The sequence below is a fragment of the Sinohyriopsis cumingii genome, unplaced genomic scaffold (genome assembly GCF_028554795.1).
Source record: "Sinohyriopsis cumingii isolate HCF-2022 unplaced genomic scaffold, ASM2855479v2 utg000622l, whole genome shotgun sequence".
Taxonomy (NCBI): domain Eukaryota; kingdom Metazoa; phylum Mollusca; class Bivalvia; order Unionida; family Unionidae; genus Sinohyriopsis; species Sinohyriopsis cumingii.
The window spans coordinates 5,006,725-5,019,669 of record NW_028315918.1 but is presented as its reverse complement, the minus strand read 5'-3'; the positions used below and the strand labels follow the sequence as shown (position 1 = coordinate 5,019,669).

Below are 12,945 nucleotides of genomic sequence, written 5' to 3'. Positions count from 1 at the left end.
AATATATTCATATTCTGATAGTGTACCGACTTGTGTAATTTACATTAATATATTCATATTCTAATAGTGTACCGACTTGTGTAATTTACATTAATATATTCTTGTTCTGATAGTGTACTGACTTGTGTAATTTACATTAATATATTCATATTCTGATAGTGTACCGACTTGTGTAATTTACATTAATATATTCATATTCTGATTGTGTACTGACTTGTGTAATTTACATTAATATATTCATATTCTGATAGTGTACCGACTTGTGTAATTTACATTAATATATTCATATTCTAATAGTGTACCGACTTGTGTAATTTACATTAATATATTCTTGTTCTGATAGTGTACTGACTTGTGTAATTTACATTAATATATTCATATTCTGATAGTGTACCGACTTGTGTAATTTACATTAATATATTCATATTCTGATAGTGAAATGACTTGTGTAATTTACATTAAGATATTCATGTTCTGATAGTGAAATGACTTGTGTAATTTACATTAATATATTCATATTCTGATTGTGTACTGACTTGTGTAATTTGCATTAATATATTCATATTCTGATAGTGTACTGACTTGTGTAATTTACATTAAGATATTCATGTTCTGGTAGTTATTGACTCGAATAATCTACTTTTATATCATTTACTTTTCCACAAAAACCTGCTGTAATGTGGTCTGCAGACAAATTGAGTATGCAAGGAACAAGAGAAAAAAATGATTTTAAATTAGCCAACATAACAGTACAAATGCATGTATCACAGTGCTTTGGACAACTCATTATTCAGCAACTTGTGGTCACATGCAATCAATACAATGTATTCAGTTTTATTAGATCAATACCTCCAAAACCCAGACGCAACCTCAGATGCCTAACAATATCACAATGATTTCAACGGTATGCATACTGACTTCCTTTACAGACATATAAACAGTGACCGCAAAAATATCTTTCAAAACTTATGAACAGAAAATGTCCCTTCAACAAAAACAGTGAAAATTGGTGAAAATCAATGTACATCATAAACTACAGCTCTATCACTGAAACACAACATAAAACACTAAAATATCAGAAGAAAATAGTCCATGATCCATCCACACAATTCAACATCCTCATGCAAATACAAGTCACACGTCTTAGTTTCTAATGCTGTCTCTTGGGTTTTCTTTGCAAAGCATACATTCACAACTATACTACATTCCTAGTTTTTCAGCATAACACTCCATGTGCAAAATATGAACATATACACATCATCTCATGTTAGTGCTAATCCAACCAAATCAACATTTTGCCTTGCCAGAGGACAGACTGCTTAAACATTGGAAAGGTACTAAACTTATTTTGTTTTTACTTGTTGATTTCATTTAATGACTATTTGTGAAACTGATTTTTATATTATCTGTGATATTGTTAACTGAGGTCATAAGAGATTTGTTTCTTGACAGTTCAGTGAAATAGCTTTTCGTGCATTGTCAAGAAATACATTCATGTAGCATTTCTGAAAACACACAGTCGCTATAAAATAGCTGAAAATATTCAAGAGGTGTTCCTGATCCAGCAAATACTCATGTTGGACCCCCACATTCGGAAAATGCATGAACATTATGTTCTGATAAAGATTTTGTCCACTGACAAAATTCAGGTGTCTTGTACACATTGGCAAGTTTAAAACCTTCAAATTCCTAATCGTCATCATTATCACACCATTCTTGTTGCATACATTCCCTCTCTTCTTGATTTATCTTTACAAGATCAAAGTTGCCAATATTTTCAATTATTTAGTCCCTAGATAATTCCAGTTCATCATCAGACGAGTCCACCTTTTTAGATGTACTTAAATAATAAATAGATGACTTCGAAGATTTCCATTTATAGATCAGAAAAAAAACCTTTCTTGTAAAGAACATCACACCTTAAAGTCCAAATGTATCCAAATAGTATGCAAATGAATCAATGTATGAATTAAAGTATTTACAATAGTGGAACCCCAGACATTGACCAATCAGAGAATTTATCGCCAAAATGAGACAGGTATGTGAGACTGGAATACCGGTCTACAGTGTTGAGTGGGAGTTATTGTTCCTGGACTGCTTTCCTGGTCTGTAGTGTTGAAAGGGTTAATAATGTGAGTCTTATGCAGTGATGCGGTCAAGCTGGGGTCGGAATGATTCTAACTATAGTTTTAATGGAAACATGCCTCTGATTATTTTTATAATAAGGTTGCAGGATAAATAAAGTATATGATTAGTGCTTTCAATTACAAGATTCATTTAGTATTGGGGCGACCATTTAAATTTGTTTATTTACCATTCCTAATATCAAAAAGGTATTGTCCATGTGAAAAATTCTCTTTGTTTTCTTACCAAAGTTGTTATGTATGTGCAGAATAAGCTACTATAAATTTAAAAATTTCAAGCTTTTGTAACATATATCGTACCACACTGCAGCAACTACCATAATCAACATTTGGCACTATACCAATTGTAAAATTCAAAGGAAGTGTCATTCATCTGTAATCAGCCTGCCAATAGCTGTGTACATAAAGAAAATGTGTAAACTTACTTTCTTGTCTGATGCTCATATTAATATCCAGTCTTCCAACAAGACCGTCTGAAGGAGTTGTCTTTTCAGTTGATGTTGATCTTGTTTCTACTGGCTAAAAGTAAAACATTATCAGTTGTTAGCTATCTTTCGAGTGACTGACTGTCAGAAATAACAATTCAAACATTTTTACTTGCATATATTTTTATTGAGATATACAGGCATAGGAAGGGTAAGTCTGGTTGAATATTAAGCTGTAAAATATTTGTTGACTCAATTAATAGCAAATACACCAGCATATGGTGCAAAGTTGGTATGTAAAACTTTTCTTTTAATAATATTATAATTAAAGTAATAACTTGTTTATATATCCTCATTTCCATGATTTTGTCATTTATGACATGAAATCTGTCAACTGCTTTTGTTTGCTGTTACACTTTTGTTGTTAGAATGGCCCTCAAAACACTTTAATGGCTATATTGTGCAGAGAAAATGGGAACTAAATACCTTTCCCATAGACACACCATGGCAACTGACCAGGTTTGTCTTGAGTGGGTATTGAACCCAGTATCCTTTAATTAAGAGTCAGATGCTCCATCAAGTGAGCTATCCTTGACTCCTGGCAGCTGTAAAACTGATAACAATTGTCATATGTCTTTTTGTTGAGTGGGTAAGTCTCCAAAAATAGAGTTTTATGGATGCTATTACAGGTGTGCATTTGACTACAAAAATAAGAAAAAAAACTACCTGATACGGTGATTGAAAGGTACAGAATGGAACTGAATGGTAACAGCCTGACCATGGTGCATTTGGTTTAAGTAGGTCAAGACCATAATTTTTTCCCAAGCTTGTATGTGACATTTGTAAGCAAGAATCCTTCAAGGAGAATAATGTTCCACTGGCTAAAGGTAATGAACTGGCATCATATAACATCTTCTGATATATAGAATCATAGACTGGCATCATATAACATCTTCTGATATATAGAATCATAGACTGGCATCATATAACATCTTCTGATATATAGAATCATAGACTGGCATCATATAACATCTTCTGATATATAGAATCATAGACTGGCATCATATAACATCTTCTGATATATAGAATCATAGACTGGTTCATATAACATCTTCTGATATATAGAATCATAGACTGGTTCATATAACATCTTCTGATATATAAAATCTTAGACTGGTTCAGAGATAAATCTGTGTCCTTCTTGTTTATGTTATCATTTTCAAAACCCTTTACAGTTACAAACCTACATAAAACCCTATCACCATGAAAAAAATATCAGTGCTGACGATTGATTTGTTTACTGAACGAGATTAAAGAAACAATCCATTCAAAATTTATTCTCCTGTATATGCAAGTCACTGTAATTCTTAGGTCATTGTATTCATAAGGACAAAACAATATAAAGTAGTGTGACTTACTTTTGGGTAGTTTAGGAGTTATGATGCAAATTTGTACTAAATCAGACAAAGAAAGGATGCACTGATGATAGGACATTGCATCAGCTCTTTGCACCTTGACCAGTAAAGCTCAAAAAGGTTAACTGCCCATCAATGAGAAAATATATTTTGCAATGCCTTTAAATGTACTGAACTAAATAGACTGAAATTTTATAAATATAAAGTTTAAAGAAATGTGTCAAGATGTGAAGTTATTTCTCTAACCAAGTATTACATTATAATATTATTCAAAATACGTGCTCAGCAAGAAAGCAGGTTCTGTTTTGCAAACATTTTCTTCACCAATTTATATCAGCATTTACTGGTTGTGAAGAAAAAGACTTGGTTACAAACAGTCAAACAACTTTATGGGCATTCATGTCACTTACACCAGGATTTGCCTCCCTCCTTGATCGTTTGCAGTTGGACTGCTCAAGGTGGGGGCAATCTGGAAACCATTTATAATGTTCCTCCCACGGATCATCCCCCGGCATCCATTTCTCTAAGCCACCATCACATGCATAGCACCTCACAGTGTCCTTGTGCCCTAGAGAAAAATGAAAGATAATATGATGTCACATTAAACTGCCATGGATCCAATCCAATTCTTAAGATCATGTGGTAGATATGTTAATAGAACTTTACCAGTAACTGTTTAATACTTTGTGACAAAGTCAAAGAATTCTACAAAAATAGCAATCCAAATGAAAGTGTGTTTGTTTTTGTAATAGGGAACATGATAACAATCTCTTCTGTTTTCATACTAGAACATATACTTCAATTCAACCCCACCAATTAATTAAGTTCCAAATTTAGTTTCAAGGTTTCAGACAGGTCATACAATATTTTAAAAAATTCTGTTAAAATTTTAAAGTTTGAGCATGCTGCGCCACAGACAGATACAGTAGCAGAGTGATCTCATTTTTTCTCTCCCACTCTGACATGTTAATATGTGCAGTATTTGATAAGCTCTGAATATTTTGTTATAATGCCTTTGTTTCTTTGAATCTACTAATAACTGTAATGGCAAAGGATAAACAAAATGCATTCGACAAAATGATATGAAAATGTGTGTGCAGCATGCAGCTGAAGATATATGTGTATGATGTAACATTGGTAAATTACAGTGACGTATGAATGTTGGGGAAGGAGAACATTTCTTCTACTGAGCAAAGAGCATGCTATCAAATCTGGGTGAACTTAGAATACTGTCTCAATAATATCAAAGCCGACTTGGATGAAGTTTATAGATCTAATTCTCTGTCATATGCTGCAATTCTGAGATGGTGTCATTATTTTAATGATGGTCACAATCCATGGAAGATGACCCACATTCAAGAAGATTGTAGTCTGCGATTAGTGAGAAGGAAGTGACTCCTGTGTAAAAGGCAATTGATGAAAATGCTCAATACTCAGTGGAATATATTTTTTAATATCACCAGCATTAATTCATCAGCTGTTTTTAGTACTAGTATGCTAAATAATACTTAGAAGCTCAGAGAGGTTTGTGCAAATTTTCCTGCATGTGTTGACGGCCGGTAAAAACAGACTTGAGTTGAAATTACCCAACAGCTAATCACCAAATATGAAAAGTGTGACCAGAGATGAATGACATTTTAACAGGTGATGACAAATGGATTTTCCTGGAGTCGACAAAAGAGAAAATAGTATAGTTTCCATTGGAGAAGATATCGCAACTCACTTGATGTAGTCGGACTGTCATGAAAAATTTGATATCCATCACATTTCAAGGCAAATGGCTAGGTTGTCTATGTACCTCTACCTGATTCTGCTAGTGAAGTGACATTTTTGATGCCTCCTAAGTATTGCCAAACATTGTTGGACACTACCCAATCGCCCATCTGTGCACCACTATGTGAGTTATCCATCCACTCAAGGACAAATAATAAAATAAATCTGCCACCTTGATAAATGTCCTGAAGCAGAACAGCTTCCAACCTTTTCCACATCCTCTGTAGTGAAAACTGTAAGAGTATCCTCAACAATTTTTGAAAACTCTTTTCTGTCACTTATGCACAAAGGCCTTAATATATAGGCATTAAGCTGACAGTGTACAGCTATTTACCATACCAATGCTAAGAACCTACTCTATGTACTAGCTGGAATGAATTTCCAAAATCCGTATCATCCAAAATTAGTTGCCATTAACCACACAGAATTATCTCATTAGCCTCCCTTTCTTCTTTCTAAAATAATCTAAAGCCTATTTTTTTATTATTATTTAAAACTGGTTTCTCTTACGAAAAGCATTTACCACACCTTTCCAAGGATAAATACCTGTGTAGTAAAACCCAGCAGCTGCTATTATATGGACATTCAACCCAGGGATGACAGGGAATCCTGGAAACGTTGAAAGTCTCACGCTATTGGATGAATATTCTGGAGATCTTATCTTCTTGTGATCCCAGTTAGATGTGTGTTTTTCTGAAGAAAAATCATAAACCATTATTAATAACTAGTTTGACTTGTCCTCTGAATATCTTTGCATAAATAACATTTAATATCGCAAGTGCAAAATGTAATGAAACCAGTTAGGTTACCACAATACAATTACTAAATTTGGCTAGAATGTTTTATCATCTGCTGACCAGACAGGCACAGTCTATGTCTTTAACCAATTTCCTGTGAACCCACTAGATTTTTCTCAAATTTAAGATGAAAAGAAACATGTCATCACAAATTTTGTGTATTTCTTCACAATTTCATTTAAAAGAAAAAGAAAGAAACAAGATGCATCCAACTTTTGAACCAAATTACATTGCAGTGTAAGTACTATAGGCAGACTTTTGTATTTTTCAAAAGATGAAGCAAATAAATTCGTATTGAACCAATATTCCGAGTAGCATATAAACAGTTCATACAAAAAAGTGAAAGGCAGCAAATTTTTAACAAGGTTATACTTCACATTGTAATATTCAATGTATGATTCTATGGTTCCTATTTTTAGGTTCAATTTGGGGAAAATAAATGCAGTTGTAGGAATAAAAATAATAAATGAATGCTTATAAAGACTAAAACTACATGTGGAAATATATATTTCAATTTTATAAAATTTTCTTTTTTTTTGCAATTTTTCCTTCTGTAAACACTTGTCTCCAAGTTTATTTCAATTTATAAATAACAGAACCAAGTGACAAATCTACAAAAATGAAGATTCTTCATGCAATTGTGTAAAGAATTTTCTCATGCTCTGCCATAGCTATGTTCATATTTGTCGATCCTTTTAACTATTTACTAAACTATTTATTTTACCTCATGTGTACATGAAATGTATGACATACTCTTCTTGATTATAGCTTGTTATGGCAAAAATTATACTGGTCTTATTTGTCCATATTATTCATAATATTCTAGTGACAAAAATTTTGGTTCAGTAACATCAACTTTTATTTCTGGTTGCTTCAAAAGTGATGGAAGCCAACAAAAGTGTTTATATATCTTACCATGTTTAACTCCTGCTGCTTTGGCGCTGGAATCATTCCCAAGTCTTTGCTGGAACTCTCCCTGTTTTTGTTTGATTAGACAAAAAATACATTTAGCTCGATTATATATAGCTTGTTCTGATTACTGAATATAATTGATAATCATTTGGTTGAGTGAACCAATAGGATAATCGATTGTGAAACTCTATAATTCATTGCGCAGAAATGGAGACTACTTCATTTTGGTTGCATGCAAAGCACAAATGTTAGTAAAACTCCTGGGTAAATAAATGGTATGTTGTATAGGACTTCCAATCCACTAAAGTCAATTTCAATACTTTATTCCCTTCACAACTTACAAATATAAAACCATGCCATACTCCTGGTGCTAACTTTAAAATCTGGACAAATATTGTCATGATTACATCATTAAGCTCTTTAATTGTTGAATTAATAAATTTAAACAATATCTGATGATTTGTTTATGTAAAATCCTTTGATTGTAGTACTAGTAAATAATGACAAACAAGAAAAGCATGCCCTTCTATACTTTAAATGATAGATACATCACACATGAATGAAAGGATTTTGGGCAATTGCAAGTTTTTCAGTTACATAAAACTTAACATATAAAAAGTTGCTTTACTTTAACAAAGTTGTAGAACAAAAATAATACAACACAATTGGAAAAAAGTAACATTTTTATCAGGTTAATGTATACATGTCATTAAATGACATTTATTAACATTTTGAACTCTTCAGCAAAGACATAACTGTATAAGAAACAAAAATTAAATTTGCTCTTAGTAACCTATTATAACAAATTATCAGTTGGTTAAGTGAAACCAATTATTATGAAATTCAGACCAATTCCCATCACTACAGAGAGAGAGAGAGAGAGAGAGAGAGAGAGAGAGAGAGAGAAAGAAAGAGAAAAAAGAACTATGTAGATGAGCTAAAGCTAGTTAAAGAATTAAAGAAAATTTGGTACACATTGCCTAATGAAACTGAGGAAGAAATCTTCATAAAAATAAAATCATAAATTACACAAAACTAAATAATATGCCTGTTAGAGAATGTTATATATTTAGTGTTGTTTGCCTAAACAATAAGCAGTGAATACTGAATTTTCAGTGTTTGTATGATGATGATATACTCTAATACTTAGTGCCAGTATCGTAAATGTCTTTGTTTCAGGTGACAAAATGTTATTACTTTTCATTCCGTAACTTTGCCTCTGTGAAGACATTGGTTTTCTTTAGCTTATAATATTAGATGTTTAGAACTTAAATTTCAATAATTATATGACAAGCTGAACTTGCAATAATTGTTTTGTTTTTTTTTAAATTTCACTCAGTATCATATCATCCCTAGTAAAATCGGCTAATATGTAAAGACTGAAAGTCATGTTCAAAAAAACATTGTGTGCAAGTGTGGCTCCTAGCAAGGAGCATTATTAGGCATGTTCACTGGATTTAAATGAACTTGTAAAATGTTTGATTATTTTTGAATTCTAAAAAAAAGGATGATGGTTATTACTGGTAATTTTTATTGCAATGATTGAACAATATACATTTTTTTCTTACAGTTAACAACCACGTGTTACTTTTCCAATTTAACCAGATTCCTTAATCAAACTCATGTTTTGCCTAAATCCTGTAAAAATGAATGCAAACTGTTAGTAAGGCTTCAATTATTTCATGATTTCTCATTTCTGTGCAAAGACAAGAGGTGTTTTATTTTTTTCTTAAGGCAGCCCATCACCATTTGAATCTTGAGTAAATTCAGAAAGTAAGAATAAAGACAAAAATAAGTCTTGTTGTTTCAGTACACAATCAATATTTAAACAAAATTGGCTGCACACAGATGGCTAATTAAAGCTATGTGTAATATTCACAGATACTGCTTACTTGTCTTAGGCAATGTGTAATATTCACTGATACTGCTTACTTTACAACTTGCAAGAAAGGCTGGATCTATTACTGTAGCCAGGTGTTGACATTCGGGTGAGTAACGGATATGTTCCAGCAAGGGATCATCATCTTTTCTCCAGTCTGACAATGTAACCCCACATTCGTAACAACAAACTTTGTCACCCTGCCCTGTTCAAAAGAATGATCTTACTGCAGTTGAAATAATTGTCATATTATGTTTTAAATTTTTTTTTACAATCCAAAATCAATTTCTCCTCACATTTACAATAAAGTGACATCACACCTGCATCATCCCGAAATGTTTATAATTTTCAAATCGATATTTTAGCTCTTAAGTTGAACATAATGATTAACACAGCCTCTAACACATATACAAAGCACACACATATTTCTCACTTTTGCCTCTAACACATATACAAAGCACACACATATTTCTCACTTCTGCCTCTAACACATATACAAAGCACAAACATATTTCTCACTTTTGCCTCTAACACATATACAAAGTACACACATATTTCTCACTTTTGCCTCTAACACATATACAAAGCACACACATATTTCTCACTTTTGCCTCTAACACATATACAAAACACACACATATTTCTCACTTGTTGGGAGAGCTAGAGTTTTGTAGCCCACACTTAATGGTTCCTGTCATAAAAGCTCCAATTTTGCTATTGAAATATTGGCCTGATATATACAACTTTTGATACTTTTGTGCATCTATCAGGTATAATAAGAATTTAATTGAAACTCTTAAATTTTAAAACAAATTGTATCAACAACCTGCTGTGAAAGCTCGTTACCTTTGTAGAAAAATCCTAGCTGGGCAAAGGGCTGGTGATCTGTGAAGAAATTACAATTAACGAACGTTGCAAGTCTTGTGAAATACTGTGAGAATTGGGAGTAGACTGTCCTCTTTTCTGGCATCTCTCTCATTTGATTCTTACAGTCATGGGACGCATGACCATAATTTGGAGTAACAGGCATCTTATAATTTGAATCCTTGTTGCAAACTATACACACCTTTATTGTAACTCCATTTTCTTCACCTGACCCTTTCTCAAAGAAAATGGGCAAAGTATGACAACAATCCACATCTGAAAAAGAATCTCCCTTTTTCCATAACTCATGGCCTGTAAATGTTAATCTATTCAGAAATCCATATGTAGATGTTTCTTTCCAAAACTTGCCAACTGTTTCAGTTTTACCTCTCCTCAAAACATTGTTCAAAAAATCAAACTCTAAGAATGCAAATATCTTGGTACAAAACTCCAACTTTGAAACCAATAGTTCTTTCATTTGGTGACAAATGTATGGGTCAATCCATTGATAATTCCCATTGTCTCTTTTATAAACGATATTTAGCTCCTTCATTCTAAGCTTCAGGATATCTGCAGAGGATGTTTGAGTTTTCCTGTGGAAAAGGCTTGCAGCAAGTGTAAATGTAACATTAGCCAAGACAGCTATACTTTTGAAACATTTTCCTATGATAATGATACTGTTATTTTCTACAATATCCATTACAGGTTTCAGTGCTGTCCTTCTATCCTTGATTGACACAGTGTTCAAGTCAACAAACATCATCAACACAAAGCAGTATTGTCTAAAATTCATTGGCATCATTTTAATTATTGGACAAAGATCTAATCGTGAATGAGGGTAAATAACATAATAAACAGCACAAAAAGTCCAATTTGAATATTAGTATGATTCTGATACTTTGCAATGCTAAGAACTGTTGCTGTGGCTTTATTTATTAGTGATGATGATGGTGACTTTTTAATGCTGACGACAAAAATGTCTCAATGCCGATGTAATGATGTAACCTGAAAAAGGGATAAGATCTTTCATGAAAAATCTACACATATATTTAGGAAATTGCTTATTTTCAAGTAAGTAAAGACCATGGAATATGCAATTACGAATGAGAAAAAATTTGTATAAAGCCATAAATTGCATCTATCATACTGTAATAAAATATTTAAACAAGATTGAGCTGGACACACCATGCATCAAAACACACAGTTCACGAAAGCCTGCAATATACCATACACTGTCAGCTGTACGATGTCTATTCACTATATGGTCCATCCCAGCTTGATTATCCATTTGGTTGGTTGCTTGCCTCTTTGATTGATTGTTTATCCTGAACCAAAATCATTTTTAAAAAATTTAATCTACTTACATGAGATAAATGAATAAAATTTGTATATCATCAATTTAGTGATGCCTTGATAGAAATAATAGCCTCCAATCATTCATCAACCATCGTTGACCTCATTTCCATCCCCTCTACCATTTTATGACCCCTTTCCGCACTGCTTTTCTAAGAGCCCATCTCCAGCTTATAAAACTATGATTTTCATAATTACTCAGGATACATATATATATATATATTTTTATCTGTTTGAACTTTTTTTAAAATGTTGTTTTTAAATTTCTTTAATGACATGATCCTTCTACTGAAAACAACAATGCCCCTTTCTTTAGAAACAAAAATAAATAATAGTCCCTCGAAGGAACTAATGCTCTACAGGGCAAGGAGAATATCCTGGGATTCAAGATAAGACCACTTCTTCCTTTTAACTGCTGAGTGTTGAAACAATCTGAAGTTTATCAGCAAGAACTAGCTGTTGTGCTGAACATACTGGATATCTGCTTGGCACCATTTTTAGATAGGACAGAGTGGATAAAATTATAAGTATGTTAGTGAAAACTCCATGACAAAATATTCATCCATTCAGAGGGTATAGTAACTAAAAGAATTTGAAGACAGGCTTCATGGCCGCCATATTGGATGTCAGACTGGAACCATTTTCATTTAGGACCAAATAGGTGTCTTAAACAATCTATTACTTAAATTCCATATTAATATAGCCATCCATTTGTAAAAGCAGTACAGATAACAATACTGACTTTCCATTCAGGAGTAGCAAAACAATATTTTCATGATGGCTGCTGTGGCGTTCATACTAAACGTGATATATTTGCCATTTTCATTTAAAACCAACAGGATATCATCAGAAGATTTTTGGCGAGAACCCCACATAATTATGACTTTCTCTTGAAGTAGAGTTATGATAACAAGATGTCTGCCATGGTGGCCATATTGGATATCAGATTGGTATCATTTTTATTTAGAACCAGCTGGACATCATACAAAGTATTTAAGTGAAAACCAGATGCTGATAGGACCATCCATTCAGAAGTAGTGATAACAATATTATCAAGATGGCTGCTGTGGTGGGATTATAGGACATCAGAGCGGATCCATTTCCATTTATGACTAAGTATGAATCATGTGAAGTCTTTTAGCGACAACTGAATGTTTAGATAACCATCCATACAGGAACATTAGCAATAACAAGATTTTCAAAATAGCTGTAGTGGTGGCCATCTAAGGACATCAACTTGGCACCACATTCATTTATCTCCAACTAGATATCCTAAAGAGTCTTTTACTGAAAACTCATGTTGATAAGAACATCCACTCTGGAGGAGTAGCAATTATAAGTAAGATGTAAGATTTTCAAGATAGCTGTCATGGTGGCAATAAT

The 12,945-nt window shown here is 32.8% G+C and overlaps 1 protein-coding gene across 4 annotated transcripts in view; it reads right to left on the bottom strand.

Annotated features, from left to right (window-relative positions):
• Nucleotides 1-12,945, bottom strand: part of LOC149773709 (baculoviral IAP repeat-containing protein 7-like) — a 118,539-nt gene that overhangs the window by 9,635 nt on the left and 95,959 nt on the right. For all 4 annotated transcript variants that reach the window (XM_089946169.1, XM_089946168.1, XM_089946167.1 and 1 more), the window contains 6 exons: nt 10,192-11,214; nt 9,399-9,550; nt 7,470-7,530; nt 6,304-6,450; nt 4,395-4,552; nt 2,570-2,663 (listed from right to left, as the gene is read on the bottom strand). In XM_089946169.1, coding sequence (XP_089802295.1) covers nt 2,570-2,663; nt 4,395-4,552; nt 6,304-6,450; nt 7,470-7,530; nt 9,399-9,550; nt 10,192-11,011 — 1,432 coding nt within the window. In that variant the 5' untranslated portion in view covers nt 11,012-11,214. The remainder of the gene's footprint in view (nt 1-2,569; nt 2,664-4,394; nt 4,553-6,303; nt 6,451-7,469; nt 7,531-9,398; nt 9,551-10,191; nt 11,215-12,945) is intronic.